The sequence below is a fragment of the Pteropus medius genome, unplaced genomic scaffold (genome assembly GCF_902729225.1).
Source record: "Pteropus medius unplaced genomic scaffold, Ma_sr-lr_union100, whole genome shotgun sequence".
Classification (NCBI taxonomy): Eukaryota; Metazoa; Chordata; class Mammalia; order Chiroptera; family Pteropodidae; genus Pteropus; species Pteropus medius.
The window spans coordinates 7895836-7919574 of record NW_024349801.1 but is presented as its reverse complement, the minus strand read 5'-3'; the positions used below and the strand labels follow the sequence as shown (position 1 = coordinate 7919574).

At 51.2% G+C, this 23739-nt stretch overlaps 1 protein-coding gene across 2 annotated transcripts in view; it reads left to right on the top strand.

The window, feature by feature from the left end:
* CMIP (c-Maf inducing protein) overlaps nucleotides 1–23739 on the top strand; it is a 229082-nt gene that overhangs the window by 139583 nt on the left and 65760 nt on the right. For both annotated transcript variants that reach the window (XM_039888811.1, XM_039888812.1), the window contains exons 2-3: nucleotides 2354–2479; nucleotides 13887–13937. In XM_039888811.1, coding sequence (XP_039744745.1) covers nucleotides 2354–2479; nucleotides 13887–13937 — 177 coding nt within the window. The remainder of the gene's footprint in view (nucleotides 1–2353; nucleotides 2480–13886; nucleotides 13938–23739) is intronic.

Here is a 23739-nt window from a genome sequence, read left to right as displayed (position 1 = left end):
TTGTGGGACGCTGAGATATCCATCTTTGTCATCAGGCGGCCCCTGGGTTGGTACCCCAGGGTGGGCCACATGCTGGTGAGAAGGGCCGGATGAACTTGGCTGCCGCCCCACCCAGCCGGGTCTGAGCTGCCTGGTCGTGCACCTGGACCTTGCTGCAGCCTCCAGGCTGTTCCGTCCCTGCTTCCGCCCACTCTTCCTGAGTCTGCTCTTCCAGCAGCAGTCCCAGTGGTGCTATGAAAATTGCCTAAAGCCTCTGCAGACTCCACCCCAGGGGGTAATACTCAGACCCCCAGCTGTGCTTCTAAGTCCCTCCTGGAGTGGCCTAATCATCTCTCCCAGGTATTCCTTACCCCAGCCCTCCCTCCGTTTGGCCTTTGAGTCCTCCTCGTACACTCCCAGCTTGTGCCTGCCGCTGGCTCTTTGCACTGGCCATGAGCTCTGGGATGCACATTGTCTCCATTTTTCCACAGCACTTTAGCTCTCAGCCACCTGTCACCACACCTTGTTTTGATTCTTGGTGGAGCACTGCTGCTCTCCAGTAGTTTATTGGGTGTTTTGTTGGTGTCTGCTGCACCAGGCTCCTGTCTCATTTACTGCTGTATCCCCAGCACCCAGCATGGATCCTGGAACCTAGTAGGTACTCAATAAATATCTGTCAGATGAATGAATGAATGAGTGAACAAATGAATAAACAAATCAATTGATGAATCAATCACTCTTACGTCCAGAGCCTGGTGACTGATCATATCAGAGAGATCTGAGGCAGCTTAAGCCCTCAACCTTCTCCTCCTCTACCATCACCATATCTCAACTTGGGCAGAAAAACTGAAATTTAAAAACCTCATGGAGGTCCTGAATCCTTCTGGTAAACTTAGCTTGTTGGACCATGGATTTTAAATCACAGAGTATTGAGAACAGCTGCCTCCTGGTTGCAGCACAGCGTAGTGGTCAGGTTGCTGATTCCCCAGGCAGCGGCCGAGTTCGATCCCAGACACGGTCCTTCCCAGCTGGGTGGCTTTGGCCAAGTCAAGTGACCTCCTGAGCCTCAGCTTCCTCATCTGTGTGATGGGAATGGCCCAGCGCCTGCCCCATGGGACCGTTGTGAGGATTAAAGGAAATAGCACTTGCCACGTGCCTGGGAAGTGCTTGACACCTGTCAAGGACTGGAAAATGTTAGCTGTTTTTCTTAGCTGTGCTGTACTTGCCTCTGATTCTGCTGAAGTCTGGCTTCCTGGGGCCAGGGCGACACGGGCACTTGCTGATACCTGATGGTCAGTGCATCCCCCTGGTCCCTGGAGTCTCCTGTGACAGCAGAGCTCACGCAGAGGGCAGTGAGCGGCTATGAATTTCTCTTGCTCCACTCTCCCCCCGCACTGACCGATGATGATGGCCTTTGTCATTCTTTCTTTTCGCACAAATTGTTGAGCCCTTGCCACGTGCCAGGCTCCGGGGAAAGAGAGCAGGGACCAAGACAGACATGGGCCTGACCTCATGGAGCTGCAGCCTGGCCAGGAGGCGGACATTAAATAGATAATAGATGATATAAGTTCACAATAATTAACCCGGGTGTGTTGAGCATTGCTCAAGCAGCAATGCAACTGAGTGGGTTATGGGGTCTGGAGGGTCGCAGGCTCCCCCTAGAAGTCCTGTTGAGCTGAAACCTGGGGAGTGGAAGAGGAGATGACTAGGGCGGGGCTGTGGCCTTTCTGGGACAAGGAGCAGGGTGAGAGTTGTGCTGTCAGCAGGCCTGTGTGTGGGAGCTCGGAAACGGGGAGGAGACTCGCGGTGGGGCCTGTCAGTGGTGGATGGAAACGTCAAGTTTGCGGTCAGGCCTCGGAGCCGTTGAAGGATGCTGAGCAGGGCGATAGGGGGATCGAATGTGCCAACCTGTAACGTAGCCCAAGGTGTTGAGTTGAGAACTGGTATCATGGGGAGGCGAACGAGGCAGGGAGATGACACTGGGAGAGGGGATGTGGCTTCTTTCTGGACAGCGGCAGCCTGGACACGGTGAGGGGTGGAGGGATCCAGGCTCTGCTTGCACCGGGCCCCGCTGATGCCTAGAGGAACAGTGCACAGGTCTTGCCCTCAAGGTGCCCCAGCCTCATCCCAGCTGTACTACTAAATACGCAGGTGCGTTTCCACCACGGCTCCCCCCTGCAGCTGGACACTGCCACTTCAGAAAGATGGAGTTCTTTCGGTCCCTAGGGTTGCCAGGTATCTGTATGTACCAGCTAGGTTTGCTTGCTGCTACAGTGGGGTTGTTTTCCAGAACCTTATTCTGAGGTGCAGATGTTGTGCCTGATCCTGTAACCAATGCATGTCTTTTCTTTTTCTTTCTTTTTTTTTGCTACAGCCAACTGGGTACATGGAAAACTCAGTCTCCTACAGCGCTATTGAAGACGTTCAGCTGCTGTCCTGGGAGAACGCCCCGAAGTACTGTTTACAGCTCACAATTCCTGGGGGAACTGTTTTACTGCAGGTAGGAGAAATAAACATGAACAAGCAGTTTCTTCTCCCAGCCCCACTCACTCACTCTCCTCTCTTCTGTTGGTGGGAGGCGGCCAGCTAACAGGAGGAAAGGTTGTTCAACTTAGGGTGTTTTTTTCTCCAAGTACAAGAAAAATATACCCCGGGGCTCACTGCAGGAAAGGAAGAGGAAGTACACATGATTGAGCACCTACTGCGTGCTTGCCACAGTCTAGGATCTTTACACATTGTATTTTTATTTCTTTTAACAAACCTGAGAAATAGGTTTTTGATCTCCATTTTACAGATGAGGAAACTGAGGCATACCAGCACGTTGTTAGGCCTTAAAAAGCAAGTAAGCAACAGATGTCACCTTTTGATCTGCTTCGAGTGAGGAGGCTTCTTTTCGCAGATTTAAGTCTTTTGAGACTCTGATGATTCTATGAGCTAAGTCCTTGGAAAAGTATGTATTTTGTGTATATTGCTCAGGACTGTTGGTTAGAAATGATGCAAACAGTATTCAGACTGTCTGAAGCAAAAAGAGAATTTGATGCTGTTACTGTGTTAAAGTAACTGAGAAGTCTAAGAGAGGCCTTCAGGCATAGATGGATCCAGGAGTCAGATGATAACATTAATACTCAGTATATCTCCCTCCAGCGTGCCTCCCCCCACGCCCAGCCCCCATCTGCTGGCTCTGTTTCTCAGTGTTGGCTTTATTGTCAGGCAGGGTCTCTCCGTGTGGTGGGGGAGATGGACTTCTGCCATTCTCAAGCTCCATTCTTGGAACTTATAATCCTTAAAAATGTGAGAGCCCATTTTTTCCCCCGTTATTTTTCTATAAAATCTCATGGAAGATTCTTACTGGCTCTGTTCCAGCCCCATGCACCCCAGGGAATGCACTGCCTTGGATTATGTGTCCATCCTTACCACAGATGGCTTTGTACCCCAATAGCCCTACCTGCACCTCGTGTACCGAAAGAGGTTGGTTTACCAAGAAAGGAATTATGGCAGAAAAAATAACTGGCTGCTGCAGTACATACATGCGATGTGTTCTAGATCATCTCAGGGAGAGTCACCCCAATTTTCAACAGGCGCCCCAAGTTAGAAACCCCTCATTTAGAGAAAATGAACTCTCTTGTCATTGGGAGAACAGTCTTCCTGAGCTTTTCTTTTAGGGCCATTTTCTTTCTAACTCTGTTACTCCAGGGAGACCTGCTCTGAGCCCAAAGAGACGCTGTCTAAAACCCATTTCATAAGTGGCCACTGGGTTGTATAACAACATTGGAGCCAAGAGGCATGCAGTTAGGCCTCTGAGAAATGCTCAGAAGTTCGACAAGATCAGTGTAACAACTAAACATCCTTTAGAAAAGTCCCATTCTTTCCTGTCATCTCTTGGAGGACACCAAAACCAGGCCTGCCTATCTATCGAGTCTATGAAAGAGGTGGTCGGTCCTGGCCGCCTTGGGCTGGGGGCGGAGCAGCAGTGGAAGGCGAGGGAGGCACTGGCAGGATTCCATGGAAAGCTGAGAGAAGATGGGTGCTGAGAAAATCCCATCTGAGTCACAGAACACAGAGCCGGCCTGTCCCCTGCGCTGGGGGGAGGAAGGCGAATAAGCCCTTTGGCCCCATCCTTGAAGAGCTGCTGAGCCCTTTGGGGAGAAGAGCCAAAAACAAAGGACTGTAGAGGTAATAACTAAAATTGAGGCATGTCCCGGAAGACTAGGAGCCCAAAGTAAGAAGTGACTCACTTGGCCCAGGGTGCCAGGGATGGTGACATCGAAACTGGGCATAAAGGGGGTATGCCAAGATGGTGGGCACACACTCTGGGCGGAGTGAACCCGGGAATGAAGCATGTTTGTAGGGGAGGGGCTGTTGGCTGCCCTGCAGGAGAAGGGAGGCGGGTTCAGGGCCCCGTGGATGCATCCACAGCTACTGGGTCACACTTAGATCATGCAGGTCTCGTTAGCTGAGTGAAGAACCAGTGGCTGTATTGTGAGGGCAGTCGGGAGCCATTAAAAGCTCCTAAGGGGTAAGGGGGACAATAGAGGGATCAGTCTGGTTGCAGGGCAAAAAGGGCTGGATGTGTGAGTCCCAGAGGGAAGCAGGAGAGAGAGAAACCCTTGAAATAGTCTAGCTAGAGAAAGGAGGCCCTGAGCCCCCATCTCTCTAGGTATAGCGGTCCCCACTCTGCCAGTAGGAGCAGCACAGGACCTCATTGCTTCTGGAGCTGGGAGGACAGTGGTCTCTTCAAGGAAGTAAGTACCCTGAGTGTCACTCATCTGGGGACAGAGGGGCAGTGAGGCTTGGAGAGGTGTGTGTCACTGGGCGGCGCCTGGGATGTCTCTTTAACCCAGGCCGTGGCTGCGGGCTGGCTGTGATGACTCGCCTGGCTGGGGCTGCACCCAGCAGTGGCCTCACGTCAGAGCTTCTCCCGCTGTGCTGACAGACGGATGGGCCTGCGGCTGCTCCGGCATCCCCCATGTTCACTGCCCCCCTGCTCCAATGGACGGCAGCCCTCACAGCCCAGGGGCCAGGGGCTGGAACAGGAGAGTGGGAGGAGGAGAAGGTGGCACCAGCTCTTGGGATCCAGAGCTGGACTCAGCTGGGGCGGAGGAAGCAGAGGTAGCCTCTACTCCATCACCCAGCAGAGACCAGGTGGGTGCATCTCGCCCGTGCCCACCGTGCGCCCACCTCTGTTTCTCCCTCGCCGCCATTTCCATCAGCTTCTACCTTGCTTCCTGCTTGTTGTCACTCTCCTGCCCTGCCTCCCATGATTCATGGGTCATGGTGTGTGGCCATCTTGTTACATAAATGGGTGTCAGGTCACCTTAAAGATGGGCTCCACTCCAGGCTGAGGGGTCCATGTGGTTATGGAGTGGCCGGGAGCACCTGGAGCCCAAGGGTGGTGGTCCGAGGTGCAGGGCAGGGCACTCCTCACATGTCGTTGTGGCAGTCTGTGGGTTCTTTTGCTTTGGGCTTGTCCTCATTCACATGACAAGACCCAGAGCTGTGGCACGACAGAGCAGTTTTCCCTGTTCCAGGTGGGAGGGAGGCCTGAGAAGCAGCCGGGGGCGCTCAGGGGCAAGGTGGACTTGAGGAGCTTCTTCTGAGTGCGGGTTGTCAGCAGATGACAGTGTCTTGAGTGGTGCTATCCCTGCAGTAGCCACTAGCCACACAGGGTTGTTTGCTTTTAAATGTAATTTATTAACTCAACTTAAGAATGCAGTTCCTTGTTCCACTAGCCACATTTCGAGTGCTCAGTAGCCACATATTGTTAGTGGCTATTGTGTTGGACAACACAGATCAAGAACATTTCCATCATCACCTAAAGTTCTATTGGATGAGCTCGACCCTAGAACTTTCCATTTTGAACCATGCTGCATACACTGGACGCCCCCTCCCAGGGGAGATGGCCTCAGAATGCAGGCGGGTCTGTAGAGTTCCAGCATCTCTGCATCCCTGCATCCCTGAACAGGGTCCCATCCTGCTGGGTGCAGCACAGCTACTGTCTACATAGGGGCGATGGCAGGGGCTTGAAACCTGCCTGGTCTCCTCCCTCCCCTCCCGTCCCTCCCCTCCTCCCAGCTCTCCCCTCCCCCTCCCCCACACATTTTGAAGGTTCTCGGTATCCATGGCATCTGTTTTCCTCTGTCTCTGACACTTTTCTCATGTCTCCCCCTCCTTCCTTTCCCCCTTCTCCACCCCCTTTCTCTCGCTCTGTCTTTTTCTCTCACTCCCTGCTTCTCTTGCAGTTTCTTTTTCTCTGGTGTCTTCCTCCAGGCCCCTCTCCCCACCCTGGCCCTTCTCTCTGTGTGTCTTGACTTAACTCTCTCTCTCTTCTCCTCTCTCCATTCTCTCCATCTCTGTCACTCTCCCAGGGACCTTTTTACAAAGCTGCTTTGTTGGTGTTGGAATTTGGTGCCTCACTCAGACCTTGGGGAGCTGACCTATCTGAGTTCAAGGAAGGTTAAGAGATGCTCTTAGGCAAGCATGCCGTCTCCCCAACTCGGTGACACCCAGCAATCTGCCAGCAGGTCCAGTTGCCAGACAAAAGCACCAGCCTTCCAGGCTGGGTCCAATTGGTGTGTTTCTGGATGCTTTGTGATTTTCAGCGTGAACTCCCTAATGCCATGTTATTAGAATCCCTGGGTGCAGAAAAGACCTATTTATCTTCTTTCCTCCCTTAATGCCCTTTCTGCTGGTGTTTCATTGTGAGGAGGGAACTACATAAGCACATAAATGGTGCTGCGAAAGCATCTTGGGCAGCCCCCCTCCCCAGGGTGGTGGGCGTTAAAGAGCCATGTGGAGGAAGATCATCTTCTGGGGATTTCTGCCTCGCAGTGAGAAGTGGAGCAGGCCACTGCTACTAAAACAAGGCTGCGGGAGGCACCAGACCGAGGAGAGCCTCCTTCCCCGAGAGCAGTTGCTTCCTTCCTTCTGGAGTGGTTTCCGAGACCTTCTCTTCTCAGTGACGTTCCCAAAAGTCCCCCAGGAGGCCGGGCAACTGTTTACCCCAAACACTGGCAGCCGAGGCAGGCACAGGGTGGGTTTTCTCCTTACTGGAAGCTGGAGAGAAGGACCTTTCCGGTCTAAAGAGCACGTGCTGTTTTTTCCCTAAGACGTCGGGCCGGGGAAGGAGAACTTGGGAACAGTCACCCCCACTGTACCCTTGGCTGTTTTTCTCACCTCTCAAGACAATACAACAATGAGAGAGAACTTGGCAACTTTAAAAGAGGAAATTAAGCAGAATTTGCCTGGAACGAGGCCCTTTCAGTATTCGAAAGATTTATCACTAAGAGAAGTTGGCGCCGGCCTGAGCAGGCCTGCCTCTTCCAGGACCTCTTTCCCATGCTCGGATCTCATCTCCTCTGAGTGACCCTCGGGACTCTGAGCTATGCCCTGTGACCCAGGGGACCGGGTCATCCCTGCTCAGCCGCCCATAAGGTGTATGGGAAGTCTGTCCAGAAACTTGCCCCCCACCCTCCCACCTCTGGCCAAGCGCAGCCCAGTCTCCTCTCCTTTCCTTGGACGGCACTTAGAGATGTCTGCACAGGGATTCCGGACTTCCCCCGGCAGCCTCTGTCCTTCTTTGAAACTAGACAAACTGAAGGAAGGAGCATTTCATGGCCTACCCTTGTTGCAGCCTTTCTGACTCCATCAGCAAGAGTGGAAGTGGTTGTGAGGCTGCCTTTGTGCCACAAGCCACCACCCCTCTTCTGGAGGAAAGTCTGGCCCACCTTCATGTTTGTGGGGTGGAACCTCCTGGTGATGGAAACAGGCGCCAAGTCCTTCCTCTTCCCCCTTCATCAGTATAATGCTTTCAGATTTCCCAGCCCAATTCCTGGAGCCCAGTGGAGCCCAGCATGTTGCTCTCATGTTCGGGTGGACAGTAGGGAGAGCAGGCTGTGGCGTCAGACAGACCTGAGTCCCAGCCCAGTTCTGTCATTCTCCACCTGTGTAATTTTGGACAGCAGCAGTAACCTCTCTGGGCTTCTAATTTATCTGTGAACTGGAGCCATGATACCTGCCTCCCTGGATGTTTTGAGGATCAGTGATATTACATGTAAAATACTTAGCACTGTGCTGGGTATATAGTAGATATTCAGGAAAAAACTGCCATGATTATTTCTAGTGTAGTGAAATACAACTTGGAGAAGAGAAGTTATCAAGGCTGTATAGTTCTTTTGAAATTCTGCTACACATGACATATTCGTCAATGAGCAGAATGGGTATAGTGATGCTTTATTCATCTGTTTACCCACCCATGTGTTTATCCATCTGTCTGTCCATCCATCTACCCTTCCATTCATCTACCCATCCACCCATCTACCTATTTATCCATGTGCCCATCCATCTATCCATCCACCCTCCTATCCATTTATCCACTCACCCACTCACCCATCCATCCATCCATCCATCCATTCATATGTTCATCCAGGGAAGTCAGACTATGCTAGGTTATGCTACAGTGACAAGTAGTCCCAAATTCTAAGTGGCTCAAAACAACAAAGGACTATTTCTCCCTCAGCCGAGTGTCCATGGTGGGTCAGCTGAGAGCTCAGCTGGTGGAACATGCATCATCTGGAACATTCCTGGTTACCAGGGAAAGAGGAAGAGAATCTACTAAATAGTGTACTGCCTCTTAAAGGCTTCCACCGGAAGTGACACAGGTCATATCAGCTCAGGGTTCACTGGCCAAAGCAAGTCACCTGGCTGTGTCTAGCTACCACGTGCCAGAGGGGAGCTGGAAACATGGGGGAAGGACACTGATGAGACCACAGCAAGTCTAGGCTTTAGTTTCCTCATCAGAAACATGGCAGGAGAGGAAAGGTTGGGTTAGAGTCAGGTTCTTGACCTGTGGTCGATGATATAATCAAACTGCCTGCACAGTGCCGTGTGTGTCTGCATGTGTGTGTGGTGTACAGATATGTACTTTACTTGGCTGTGAGTCCATAGCTTGTTTCAGGTTCTCATAAATCCCCGGAAAGCTTAGAACCCCTGGACTGGGTGACCCTTGAAATCCCTTTGAGCCTCAGATTCAAAGAGCCTCATTTGTTATAATGGACAAGTGCAGCTGAGGCCTCTGTCTTCCTCCAAAGTGCAGCCAGCCTAGAGGGGAGGAGGGGAGAATGTGGCCGCCTCTCTTCCTATTCGGGCTGGAGAACAGTGAGCCCCCATTGGGTAGGAGACATTTCCTGCTGCCTGGGAGGGAGCAGAGGAGAGCCGGGCAGTATGACTCTTCCTTGACAAAGCATCTTTGTGCTTTGCTTTATCTGCAATTAATTCATTCAGTGACGTTTTAACTGGCCTCACTGGGGAGGCTGCAGTTAATCCTACTGGATCCAGCCTCCTTTCCCAATCCTGTGGGTGGAGTCGATAAACCGCAGGGTTGGCGTAAGGCCCCTACAAGTGGCAGGAAGAGGTGCAGGGAAGTGGAGGAGGAAGGGTGGTCCTGGCCGAGGCATCAGGGAAGGCAAGGGGTTTTGAAAGCCGAGAAGGGTGAGCACATGCCAGATGGGAAGCAGTGGGCAGTGAGGGCGATGGTGTGGTCAGGGGCTGGATCAGACTCCTGGCTGGGCAACAGGGCCCTATAGCCTACTCTGAACCTCAGTTTCCTCGTCTGTGAGATGGGAGTATGCGCGTCCTCACTTCATAGTGATGTGTTTAAGGCGGTTCGCACAATGCCTGCTCAGTGACATCAGGCTGTTGTTACTGACCTGCGAGATCTCAGTGAATCCCCGCACAGAGAGCAGGCTTCCTGCACCTGTGCTACATACAGATGGGGAGGTCCAAAGTCACACAGGTGTGTTCAGCTGGGATCCACAACCTGCTCTGCTGAAGCCACACCTAAACCTGCCTTTTTTCCATATGCCACACTGACCTCCTAGGTTTGAGACAGTCACTGGGGATGGGGGGTGGGGTCGAACTGGCCAGGAAGCCGTATGTGTCTGGAGAAGAGGGTTCTCAATCTCCCCTGTGAGGAAAGACTTGGAAAACTCAGGTTAGGATGAAAGGGGAGGTGACAGAGGCAGGCGAGGTGGTGGTCAGTGTCACTGAAGAAACTTCCTGCTCCTTCTAGACAGCGGGTACCTCTGTGAAATGCAGGAGCCAACCGGGCGTGAGGGCAGGAGAAAATCTGTTGATCAGGGCTAGAAATCACCTGGCGTGTGAGCTCTGGGACCTGGGGAATGCCAGGAGAGGTTGTGGCGTAACCAGAAGCAGCCGCTGCTCTGGGAGCTGGTTGGCTTCTTCTGGACAGACAGCTGCAGGGAAGATGCATGGCAACATAGACTTTTGAGAAGGAAGAAAGGTCCAGAGGGTCCATACAGATCCATCAAGACTCTTGGATGCAAGCAGCTGAAGTGGGCACAAGCTATCTCAAACAGGAAAGGAATATACTAGAAAGATTGGTGAGAGCCTGAAGAACAGGCTTATTAGGAAACGGATTGGAGCAGAGGCAGTTGGGGGACCATGTCCCAGCCCCTACCTCATAATGAATTCTCAAACCTCTCATCTTGGCACCATTTTGCTCAAGACCCAAGTCCTGGGCAAGAGTTTTTCTGATTGACCCTGCTGGGTCCTCTGCTCACACATGGCCAGCAGAGGGGCTGGGAGGCCCCCTTAAAAATCCCTTATGGAGGCTCACACGTGGAAGGTACCCTTAAAGCGGGAAGGGCTGGCCTGGTCATAAGGGAGACAGGTCTCTGTTAGATTTGGTTGCTGAGGTGGAGGAAGGGAGTCAGCATTTACCACTAAACACCACCTACACTGTGCTCCGTTCGTTGCCCTGTTTGTGTGCAGCCAGCCCTGATGGTACCCGGTACTGCTGATCGATGCTGGGGATTTGGGAATAAGACCCTGCCCTCCAGGAGCTCATAGTCCACTCACTCATTCAACATGTTTTGCTGATGCCTCAGGCCCTGGGGATACTGTGGTGGTCACACACAGTCATTTATTTATAGGGCAGCATGGTGGGGCCAGTGGCCCTGAAGAGGGAGAAATGAGGGTCCCTTTTCTTTCTCCCTCTCCTCTTCCTTTCTGTCTGCACTTGGCCATTCAGTCCAGCCAGTGACGCCTTCTAGGCACTGCCCAGGCCCACTGTGGACCCTCGGAACCAATGGAACAACCCATGTTAGCACTAAACCCCCCTGGCAGTACCTCCTAGATTCATTTCCTACTGTTGCTGTGACAAATGATGACAAATTTAGTGGTTAAAACAAAACAGATTTATTATCTTCAGTTCTAGAGGCCAGAAGCCCAACATGGGCCCCACTGGGCTAAAATCGAGGTATCTCCAAGGCTGGTTCCTGCTGGAAGCTCAAGAATCTGTTTGCTTGCCGATTCCAGCTTCTAGAGGCCGCCCGCAACCCTCGGCTCATGGCCACACCATCCGGCCTCTACTTCCATCTCTGACTCTGACCTCCTGCCTCTCTTTTCAGGACCCTTGTGATTACATTAGCTCGCCCAGATAGTCTTCTCATTCTCAAGATTCTTAATCACATCTGCAAAGCCCCTTGTCCCCCTAAGATATATTCACAGGGGATTAGGATTTTTACAATCTTTGGGGGTCCTTTATTCGGCCTACCACACCTGCCCTTTCTCTGACCACCTCAGTGTGTTAAAAAGCAGAGACCTGGTTGTGGACCGAGAGCGTGCTGAAGCCACTCAGACTGGCTTGTCCCGGCTTCTGAGAGCTGATAGTATGCATCTCTTCCCAACTCTGGTCCGGGGACAGAATCAGCCAAGGTACCATCATTCACAGCACAGAAGTCAGCACACGTGATCAGTGATATTTTTTATCCCAGAGAGCCTGTTGTCACACATTTATTAGCACACCACAGGCCATGGCTGCCGCTGATACTGATCACTGCCGTCTGTAGAGTGTTTGCACGTGCCGGGCTCTGCGCTAAGTAAGCATTTTACATGGATTATCTCATTGTTGGGATCTTGGCACTGCTCTCCGTGAACATGGGATGTATTTTATCATCCTAATGAACAAGAATTGTCACAGGACCACAGAGCTGGCTCAGCATTTGACAGGAGGTGACGGAGCCACAGACCCTTTGGGATACTGCTGGTCCCTGTGGCAGACTCCCCTTTGGGGGCATCTCATTTCTCCCTCTTTGGGATACTGCTGGTCCCTGTGGCAGATGCCAGTCAGATGTCACAGGCTTTGTATCATAAGGGAACTTGCTCCAGGTCACACCGTTAGACCATGGAAGAACCCAGACTTGAACCCAGGTTTGTTGGAGAATCAGCCACCACAGAAGTCCCTGCATCACGCAGAGGGTGTCCCTTAGCCCTCTCCCCACTCAGGCACCGAGTTCTGGTGTGACTCTACTCGGGGTTTGGAATGAGTCTCTGAACCTGATTCTCTGCTGCATTGGCCACTGAACTGGTTTGTTTGTTCAAGCCCAGAGACTTCCCCAAACTCTGCCCTGGCAGAACAGCCGATGTTTCCGTGGGGATCAGGGTGCAGAGGTGGAGAGACCTGGATCTCCTTGACTGAGGGTGACCCAGAGTTGTATACGTCTGTGCATGCACGTGTCTGTGTGTGCCTGGGTGGGGTGGACTTTCGCGTTTAGAGAGAGGCTTTGGCCTTTGTGAGAGTCTCTTGACCGGCAGAGTCAGGATCACTTGGAGCAGAGGGCCACGGAGTCCGGCAGGAACAGATGCATTTTTTTTCCTTCTCTGCCCGTGGGGTGGAAAACTTGGAAAACTTGGACTGCCATAACAGTGTGGTTCACAGCGTGAGGCCGCCTGGCTTCAAGTCCTGGCCTCATACCTGCTGCCTGTGAGCTTGCGGGAAAGTTTTTAACCTCCTAAGCCTCAGTTTACTCATTTGCGCCATAGAGGTGAGCTGTTGACAGTGCCAGCTTCCCCTGCAGGGACTGAATGAGCCAATCCATGTGTAGGGCTTAGCGTTGCGTCTGGTGCGCATTGAATGTTCCTTAAACACTACTGTTGGTATCAGCAAATCTGCTAGAACTGGGGGTGAGAGCAGCAGCGACATGCATCAGAGTCTACAGAGCCTTCCTCGGCCCACACTGTATTTGAGAAGACTTGATGATGGTGATGATTAACAATAACAGTGGCTGCGTTTCTGTTTGATCATCTACTGTGTGCCCAGCATGCTTCTAGATGCTTACAGGGATCATTCCCAGTCCTCATGACATTCCTGCAATCAGAGTCATTGTCCCCATTTTACAGATAAGAAAATTAAGGCTGAGTTGCCCAAGCTCTCTGAACTAGGATGGTGTGTTTTGCTCTCTTCCCAGTGATTTTTAACTCAGGTCCATCTGAGTTCAAGGCTGGCTGCTTTCTACCATGACTTTCTGCAGCTGGCAGGAAGTGCAGTGGTTAAACCCCCAGGCTTGGGAACTAGACTACCTGAGTTTGAAGTAGTTGATGTGAGATCCCAGGGTCTCAGTATTTCCTTCAGTGAAACAGGCATCGTGTCACCCACCTGATAGGGCTATTGTGAGGGCTGATGACAACCACCAGGTGCCTGGAGTAGTGCTTCGTACAAAGGAAGCACTCAGACAGCTCCCACCACCATCATCCTACCACCATACCACATTCCAATTCATCTGGGCCCCTCCTGTGATCCTGAAAGGGTCAAGATAAGTGTGCAGTTAGTTACAGCTCTTGCAGACACCAGTGTCTGAAGTCAAGCCTACCTTAGCAGAATAAGCACACGATGGCAGCGAGGTCTTATTTCAGAAAAGTCCCCCTGGTTATCACTTCTATTTTGGTTTTGTACTCAAAGGGTTCAGCTTGGCAAATTCCTCAGAAGGTTGTTAGGGTCACAGAGCAGACCCTATTGGCCAGACAGGCTTGGGCTCTTGTGCTGGCCTGTAAAATGCTCTGAAATGCTAAAGCCAGTGACCGGACCTTGCTGTCCTGTTCTTGTCTTTCAGGCTGCCAACAGCTACCTGCGAGACCAGTGGTTCCATTCTCTGCAGTGGAAGGTAAGTCCTGACTCAGTTGCTCATTTAGGGTGGTCACCTCCGTCCCTGGCATGGCTCCGAGCTGGTCTGTTACCCAGAGGCACGAAGGCAGAGATCTCTTGTCTCCCAGACTGCATAACTGAGGAGCCTTGTTCCACTGTGTCAAGGCCTCTCTCCCTTCACGCTCTGTTATTGGATACCTTTCTCCGTGCCATGCCGAAGTGGCATTCTTGCCCCATTGGCCCTTGTCTTTGCTTGTGATCCTTACAGCATTGTGCCCGATTCCAAAAGGATGTAGAACTGCTTGCTCTTAGAACAGGGGCTCACCTGAGGGGCTGGGGGAAGCAGGACTTCAGGGGCTCAGGATGCTGCCTTGAAAATAACTTCTAAAGGTGATACCAAAGGTAAATTTACCAGACATTCAAAAACCTAACCGAGTTTCCATATAGTCTTCACTCCCTTTCAGTTGCCTGGTTTTTTGCCTTATTTCCCGGTTGTAGCTCTGCATAGGATGGTCCAGAGTCCTCTAGCGCATAAGAGAAAGTGGTCCTTTACAGGTCACTTTCAAGAGCCAGGGGCCATATCTGCGAGAAGGGTCTTCCCTGCCCCCGAAGAGTCCACGTCCTGTCCCGTGGCTCGGAATCGGAGTGTGGAGCATGCATGGCAGCTTCCCTATGCGCCCTGCCTCCTTGTCTCTCTTGCCTTCTGATTTTCAGTTTAGAACAAGCTATGACAGGCCTGTGGCCTCACGGAGCCAGCAGGGTATGGCTGGAATGACCGGTACATGTCCTGAGCTATTATTTTTACTGTAGGTTGGAGAGCTGTGGAGGATGAGAGGCTGGCCCTATGTAGGATTTAAGGCCATGTGCCATCTCGGGATGATCGAGGGGACACTCAGAATTCCTCTCATGCCTCTGGAGGGGCTCTCGTCACAGCCAGGCCAAGGACAGAAATACAACCCCGGAAAATTACATTCCTGGTCTCAAAGAGGGCCACTCCTCCCCACTCCCTGTAACAGCTGCAGGTCCTCTCGCTTTGTTGCCCGTGTGGCAGTCTCAGAGGCCGAGCGTGAGTCTCCAAGTTGGGGCTGCTAAGGGAAAGGACTAGCATTTATTGAGTACCTTCTCTGTGCCGGGAACTTGCAGCTAAGCTCAGGTCCATTTTACCCTTGCCACAGCCTCATAAGGCTGATTATTACCCTTGTTCCCATTTTATGTGGGAAAGGTGAGCCCAGCTCCCACAGCTGGTAGGGGCCTGGGGCAGGGTTCAGACCTACACCTTTCCCATACCTGTTAGGCGTCTAAATGTAGGTGGAAGGCACTGGTGGCAGCTAATAAGGCATGGTGGCACATGTCTGCTCACGGAGTCAGCAGGTCCTGTTGAGAGCTCGATCTCCATAGGGAGACTGTCCCAAGGCATGGCTCTCTGTGGCCGGATGTGTCCCAGGACAGGCAGAACATACATCAGGACCTACTGGGGGCCATCTGGGAGTTAAATGCCAGAGCAAAGAAGAGGGAGGGAAGATAATGGATGGCAGCCACCTAAGGGAGGAGGCCATCTCACTGCCCCAGACAGTGGCTGCTTACAGTCTCCTCTCCATTCTCCATGTGTGTTTCCATGTGGGCCCTCAGTAAATGATTGTCTTGCTTTTTTTTCTTAGTTCAGGACGGAGCAGAAAGTACTTAGCAATGTATACAGCTTACCCAACAGGTTGGGAAAACGCCTTATTGAAAAGGTGGCCAAGACCAGTGTCAGGGAGAGGCCGTGTATCATGGAGCTCTGCTTTCCGCTTTGCCCTTGTCAGCATTTTTTTCTCCATTGACCTACAGGAACACTGAAAGGCAGTGCTTGTGAAATTTGTGACTACCGTGATGATCGAAATGGTGGGCATAGAAAGTTGAATTTCAGGAGACTGTCTAGAAAAATGATTTGAAAGTGACAAACTTGAAACACATTCAAATGTCAAGGATTGCATGTGGGCTTCAGACAATTGATTAAGAAAGTACAGAATTGGGGATCCAAGGGCTTCTTGTAGTTCTCATGAAGATCTGGATGTCCACACTCATTTTGGTGGCATTTGTTTTTTGTATGGTTGTTAAATTTAATCAGTTAAATTAAAAAAAGAGAGCATCCAGGAAACCTAGGTTAGGGTGTCAAGGAACCGGCAAATGTCTGGCATTGTGTGGCTCTTCAGCCGGGTGGTGGACGGTGACCTTCGTTCTCACTGTATAAGCATTCGATTGTGTCACAGGCACGTGTAAGTTACTGGCTCTTCTTCCCCTTTGACACTCCCCCGCCCCCTATAATTTAGGTATGCTGCCACCAGGTGGCAGTGATATCTCAGTGTCTTCAATTTAATTTCATTCCTGTGCCTCTTTGTCACCTAGTTTTGATGAGATTGGAGAAGGTATGCTCACCTTCCTTTTAAAATGGCAAAGTCAGCTAAGGTGTTTTGCAGGCACTGCCGACAAGTGAACTGAGAGACCTGGATTTGAGTCCTGGTCCTGCAGTTTACTCGTCTTGTGGTCTGCATAGATTCTAACAAGTGTTCGTTTATTCACATGTAGTTACTGAGTACCTGAAATGTGTCAGGCATGGCTAGGCGCTTTCCTGGAGTTCATTGTCATTCAGCAAATGAAGGAACTAAGGTTCAGAGAGGTCTAGTGACTTGCTCATAGTCACACAGCAGATTTTAGTACAGATCGGTGGGTCTGCCTAGCCTCCAGCTTAATCTAGCTGTGACTTCAACCTCCTTTGGACCCTTCAACCTACTCAGGATGTGATCATCTGCTTCTCTTGATACAGCCAGTCCTCCATATTTATACCCAACCACTTTGGGTTTTTCCTTATCTTTTTTTTTTTTTTCTGTTTGTTTAAAAAAAAAGAAATCAAAAGAACATCAAAATTAAGGACTTACAGAAATCCCACAAGCTTGGCTAAAGTTTTTGAATTTTCTAAATGTTGTTTTTGTCTTTTTTTCCCCTGCACCAATACGTGTTTGCATATTGTAGCTGCAACACACAGAGAATACCTTCTTTTAATTGTAAAGAACATTATCTCTTAAATCCTGTGTTTCCATTGATTTAGTTTTTATCGAGTTTTACTGGTATCTCTACAGCATTCTCAACAGGGGCGATATTGCCCCCAAGGGAGCCAAAACTGTTTGGGGCTTAAAAAACCTTGAGTTATTATAATTGTGTGTGGCCCCTCAAAGTTCAACTCTGCTCAACAAAATCTTATTTTTTAGTATTTCATTTCAAAGGGAGGATGGCATATGGGAGGTGGGGAGCCTAAAAAGGCTCCTTAGTGGGATGATAATGAAAAACGGTTGTGAAAGCTGCTGTAGAAGCTACCTCATATTGTGTTGTCAAACAAAGCAGAGTATAAATAAAATATCTATATAATATTCTTGCCAATTGCTGCTCCGCCCTCGTAAGCCCCTTGTTTTAATGGCTGCAGCTCTGAATTCTAGTGTGTTTACATGCAGTCACAGGTCATTGCAGTCCATTTGGGGCATTGCCTCAGCACTGGGCACCATGTATTGAGTGAGCATCATCTGTCTCACTAAATAGTCTGTCGCTGGTGACATTTCCAAGTGAGGAAATTTAAGTCATGCCCAAGGTCCCACAGCTACCCTAAGGGGAGCAGGTTTGACCCACAGCATCCTAGTCCTCAGGACCTGCTTCCTTCCCGCTTCCCCACCCGAGCAGCTTTGTTCTTCCTCCCAGGCTCCCACATTCCGCCTTTGGCCAGTGCTGGTCAGGGAGATTTGGAGGAAGACGAACAGCATCTCTGGTCCCAGGAAGGAGGATAGGAGGCTGTTACTCCGGGCAGCGGGATGGCATCTTCTGTCCTCCCAGCATCCATTGGAGCAGAGCTATCCTGAGGGCTCCCTGCGGAGGCCAGCCCTGTTTGGTTTGGGTGGTTTGGCCCCTGAGGCCAATTCCCGGGGGTACAGAAGCACAAACAGTTGTACTGAGTTAATGAGGCCTCGTTCCTCATGCAGAGATGCACCTTGGAGGCCAGGTCCTGTGGAGACAGGCCTGTCTGTGTACAAGGCCGTGAGAGGACAGGCTTGTCCGTGTGTGCAAGGCTGTGAGGGGACAGCCTGGTTTGTGACTGGGCTAAGAGTGTGTTCCAGGCTGTGAGGGCAGGGTCTACACAGCTGTGAGAGGATCAGTCTGTTTCTATGGCCAGGGTTCGAGGTGACAAGCCCTGAGTACCCGGCTGGGAGGAGATATGCACCAGGCCCATAAAGGAGCCCAAGAAGCAAGATACACCTGCTTTGCATAGCCAGCGTGGCACTTCTGGTGCCTCCAGCTCTGAAAAACTGCCTTTTCACTTCCTGAGACGGGTTCTTCAGGCTGTTGCACAGAAGTCTTGAAACCCCAAATGATTTTATCCCCAGGGGAAGTTGGGTCACTAAGAACAGCCCCAGGGGCTGAGCCCACGTGCTGAGGATGAAGGAGCAGACTGTGAGAGACAAGAAGCTGGCCCGTTTTCCCGTCCCAGGGCTGCTGGGCAGAGGAACACACTCGGCTCCGGGAAGATCCCAGCCCAGGTTTCATCCCCTCTGGCTGCCTGCCTGGGCCACACTGCCTCCTTCTCCCCAGCAGGATTTCCCAAGCCCCTGCGGTGGCCAAAGCCTCATGGTCACCCCAGGGCTCTGTCCCTCTTCCGTACAGAGAAGGAAGGTGGAATGTGGGGTTTGTGTGCACAACATGTGTGTGTGAGAGAGAGAGAGAGAGGGAGGGAGGGGTGGACTGCCCGACTGTGTTATAAGTGCACTGGGTATGGAGTGTGTTTATTTGGGCCTCAGTTTTCATCTCTGTGAAATGGGGATAATACCTGTACCTCCCTCATTGGGTCTTTGTCAGGATGGGCTGCTCTGTTGATGGTGAAGCAGTTAGAAAAGAGGCCCACAGGAACAGTGCTGTGGGAGCATCATCACATGCACCTTTATTTGTGTGTCTCCTGAGTGTTGGTGAGTCAGCCCAACCCCTCCTTCCCCTCCCAGCCCCCTCCCAGTGCCTCATGTACCCGCCGCGTGGCGCATCTGTAAGAACTGAGGATGGTGGAAAGTCTGTCCTCAGGAGGCCCTGCCCGGCGCAGGCTGTGAGGTGTTGAGCACCACTGTGCTTGGCACTTCGTGCACTTTAGCTCCCTTAATCCTCATAACAGTTCTGCAAGGTCTTCACTACCCTGTCTCATAGATGAGTGTCAGGAGAGACTCATCTCAGGGGACAAAGGACATTGCCAAAGACAGCTGGCTCCTAAAGATGTTAGAATCTAGCTTCCACATAAGGCCCTGGGTGAGCCCATCCTATGCCCAAAGCCACCGCTGAGGCACAGCCACTGTCAGGGTCCCCAGTGAGCAGGTGAAGAACCAGAGGCTCAGAAGTGGAGACCGTGGGGGCTGAAAGCCTATGTTCTCTCTCTCTCTCATCAGGCCACCCTCTTGGGAAGGCTAAACCACCACCCCTGTTCCCACACAGGGAGAGAGGCGCTAGGTGGTGCCAGGATTCCTAAGGAACAGGTTAGAGGGACAAAAGGCCCCTTGAGCTGATGCCCCTCCTCTGAGGGGAGCTTCTGGGGGAAGGGTGGGACCCTCTAGTGGGTGCTGTCACTCCCAACTCTGACCTTCCTCTTGGACCCACCTCCCTCTCTCCTCTTGAACGTGGGAGCCCGAGGCTTTTCCTCGCCAGGGAAGAGCCATTGCTAGACCTGCAGCTGTGGCCCCTCGACAGCTTTCCCTGCCCCACTGAAGACCCCCTGGGCGCACGTTCCCAGCACACGTGCCCCAAGTCTCCCTCCAGCCGCAGGTGGCCATCATCACCTTGTCAGGCGCTTGCTTCTGTGCCGAGTAGGTATCACCTTGTTGAGTTCTCACAACCCCGAGGAGGAACCTCATCCTCCCATTTCCCCTTTTCACAGATGTGGAGACTGAGGCCGAGAGGTTAAAACACTTGCTCAAGGTCACATAACTATTAGATGGCAGAGCTGGGGTTTCGACACGTTTGACTGATTCCAGAGCCTGGGATCTTAACCACTGGGAGCATGGCTGCCAACTGCACATGTGTGTGAGTGCCCACATGCAAGCACACGTACACAGCAGACCATTCCTCACACCTGTGAGCCTGCACTTCCCAATTGTCCCCTCAGCTCTTCCGTTCTCGTGATTTGCATGTTTAGGCCTTGGTATTTTTGTTTCAGGAGGCATTTCATGAGAGCTTTACATTTTTCTGTAAATCTCACCTACGTCACTGTGAGGATTATGCAAATTTACCTCTGACTTGGCAATCCCCCTGCTTGGCATGGATAAGGGCTGATTGCCCTATCCCATACCACAGTCAGAACACCTGTTCCCAGCCTGAGAAGGTCAAGCTCAGCACAAATCCGCTTCCGCATCAGCCCCAAACATACTAAGTCACCTTTGTCCCCATATTCCAGCATTAAGGCTCAGTGTACCTGGACCTAGCCTTGCTCCTAACTCCCCTTTGTGCTGGGCTCCTGCCCTCCATTGTGGCTCCTGGCTGAGCTCACCCGCTCTGGCCAGAATGTCCCTTTGCCTGGAGGGAAGACGACCCCTGTTTCACCCTTCTGTCACCTCAGCAGTGGCCTTGCCCCACTCTGCCCCACCACCCTCCTGTCTGTCTGTCTGTCTCCTGCTCTCTTTCTCTACCTTTTTACAGTGATCATGAAAACATCTTTACAGCCACATCAAGGGCAACAACCAGTCTGCTCCTGCCAGTCCCCACGTGGTGACGGAGTTCACTCTTGCAGATGCCCTCACAGGCTTCATTTATCTGTGCACAGACGGTCCTGCTGCTGTGACGTAACATTTCAGCACGTGTCCAGGCCTGCATGGACTCGCCCTTGTTGGGCACTTGGGCTGTTCTCACTTTTCTCATTGTAGATAATGCAGACGTGATTATCTGTCTATCGAAGCTTTTACTTCTTTTGAACCACTTTTTTAGGGCGGATTTCCAAAACAGCGGTTACTAGGCAGAGTAGGGGTATTTTTTCATGGCTCTTACCATATATTGCCAGTTTGCTCCCAAAAGAATAATTTTTGCAATGCCCAAGGGTGAGGGCTGTGGGCCAAACTGCCTGGGTTCAGAGCTGGGCCCCACCACTGCTACCGACTGTGTGGCCCTGGACTGGTTACTTTCCTCTCTGTGCCTCCTTTTCCTCCTCAATAAAATGAGGTTCGTAATAAGACCAAGCTCTTTAGTTTCTTGTAATGATTAAGTGGGCTAATAGCTGTAAAGAACTTAGAACGGCTCCTGCCATGTGGGTATTGGATCCATGTGAATTGTTATTTTTCACCCTGTGTCCCTTTGTGTAGAAGGGTCCTGGAACACAGCTGTCGGAGAATGGAGGCACATGCATAGCACGTGTGTCGTCATCACCGATGAGCCCATGACAGCGTCACCAATCGGTCACTGCCCTTTTCCCCTGAGGCAGAGCTCTTGTCAACGGAGCCCCTGCTAGTCCCCCTGAGTTGACGGAGGGAGGGAAAGCTTCGCATCACCCTTGCTTTAGTGGCCTCCCAGTCCTCCGGTCATGAGTGTCAACTGTCCTGCCTCTGAGAAGGAAGGTCAAACAGGGAAGCAGGACGAGGATGGGTAGGAGGTGGTCTCAGTGCTCTTACTGGCCCAGCCACAGGTCTGCTTCATCCAGGTTGACAAGGCAGGATTAATTTCTGGCTCTTGGTCAGAGAGGGCTTTGTGACCTACTAAGAAGGGATCAAGGGATTCAGCAGAGCGCTGTGAAAGGAGAGGCTTTCCCCACACGGCAGGGGGCCCATCACGGTCCAAGATTTCAGGAGGGGGCCTCAGCAGTATGGCACTGAGCCCCAGAGCGCAGAGGCCCTTACAGAGGTGACCAGCCAGGCCTCATCAGCACTTGTACTCAGTGGGACTGAGAGAAGGCCACAGGGGCCCAGGCTGCTGGTCCCCCTGGAGGACCACAGTCTTCAGTGACTCCCAGGCATAGCTTGTGCCCCTCAGTGTGTCATCAGGGACCCTGTAACTAAAAACAAGGGAGACTTCAGGGATTGAAACTAACAAGTGGCGGAGGGCAGGGCAGCCTCGGGAGCAGAGCTCACACTCTCGTGGGCCTTCTTTACACTAGCTGGAGAGAACAGTTATTAGGTGCCTGCTAATATCAGGCACTGTGCTGGGGCTCGCACGTGTGTGATCTCTTGCAACCTTGTCTGAGTTTAATTAGACTCGTCTCGAAGGAGGAGCTGAGAGGGCAGAAGGCTTGTACACATCACGCAGCTGGAACCAGGCAGAGCTGGGGTTCGAACCCAGGATGGAGGGTCTGTCTGTCTTCTGCCAGTGGGAGGTGGCATTACTGTGGACCTGGAGAGGGTTGGGAAATGTGGGCAGAGCCCTGTTTCTGAGCCACAGAGGCAGAGAAGCCGCAGGCAAGTGCCAGGACCTTGCAATGGTGTCCACTTTACCCAACCACTGCTCTCTTTGGAATAGACATGGGGCATTTTGGCCTGTTTTTTAAATAAACTTTTTATTAAAAGATAACATATATAGAGAAGAGTGCACAGATTAAAAGAATACTGCTGGATGAATTCTCACAGAATTGATCCATGTAGCTGGCACCCAGATTGAGAAACAGAGCATGACTACCTCGCAGGAGCCCCCTCGGCCCCTCCAGTCTCTGTGTTCCCCCCACCCCAACCCCCACCACGGGAAACCACGATCCTGCCTCCTAGCAGCATAGTTTAGTTTTCATATATCTGAACTTTACATAAATAGAATCATGCAGGCTGAACTCTTTTGTGCCTGACTCCTTTGGCTCAAAATTATGTTTATAAGATAATAGCTGTGCTGTCATGTGTAGCAGTAATTTATTCATTCGCTTTGGTGCTTTGGTGCAAGGTATTCCGTCTCTTTTGGCAAATGTATGTCCACATCCTAAAGACCATAGACCACAAGGCAGGCATGGGGTCCCCTTTAATGGACACTACCCAACAGTTTTCCAAAGGGGTCATAGCAATTTATATACCCGCCAGCAATGTACAAGAGTCCTAAGGCACAGGATATTTAAAAATCACATTTTTAATACTGAAAAGGACAAAGAACTAAAAAAATCCCCAGTTTATAAACCTCTATTAATACTTTTTAAGTTTTAAAAAAATGGATGTATAATTTTCATGTAACAAAATGCACAATCTTAACTGTTGAGTGTGGTGAGTTTTCACTGTTGTATTCACCTGAATAACCACGACCCAAATTCCCATCACCCAGAAGATTCCCTCGTGCCCGCTTTCCAGCTCCTCACCCCTCCCCCAGGTATCCTCTGTTCACATTTAAGACAAATGAAAGTTATGCATGTGTGTGGTAATACGAAAAAGTACAGAAAGGTATAAAATGCAGTCTTCTCCCCCAACTCAAGTTTTCCGAAAGGCAGTCCTGATAGCAGCCCCATGGGGCCTCTCCGAAGTTTTTTATGAATATTCCTTTTTAAACACCACACAGGTTTTATTACTCACACTGTTGTGTTCTTTGCCTCTTTACCCTTTAATTACATTGGTGGCGAGTTCTCCATGGCAGCACATACAGATCTCCTTTGTCAGTTTTTACAGTTTTGTAGTGTTCATTTAGGAAGGGGTCAAACTTGATGGGACTTTAGGTCTTTCAGTAAAACACTGTTGTCCAGATGGAGAAACTGAGTTTCTGAGGAAAAGGACAAGCATTTCCCGAGCACCTACCATTGATGGACCAGAGGCAGCAAGAGGCTCTTTGCTACCTAATCCTTACCCCTTTAACCATTTGCCCTTGAAAGGTCAAGAATCTGG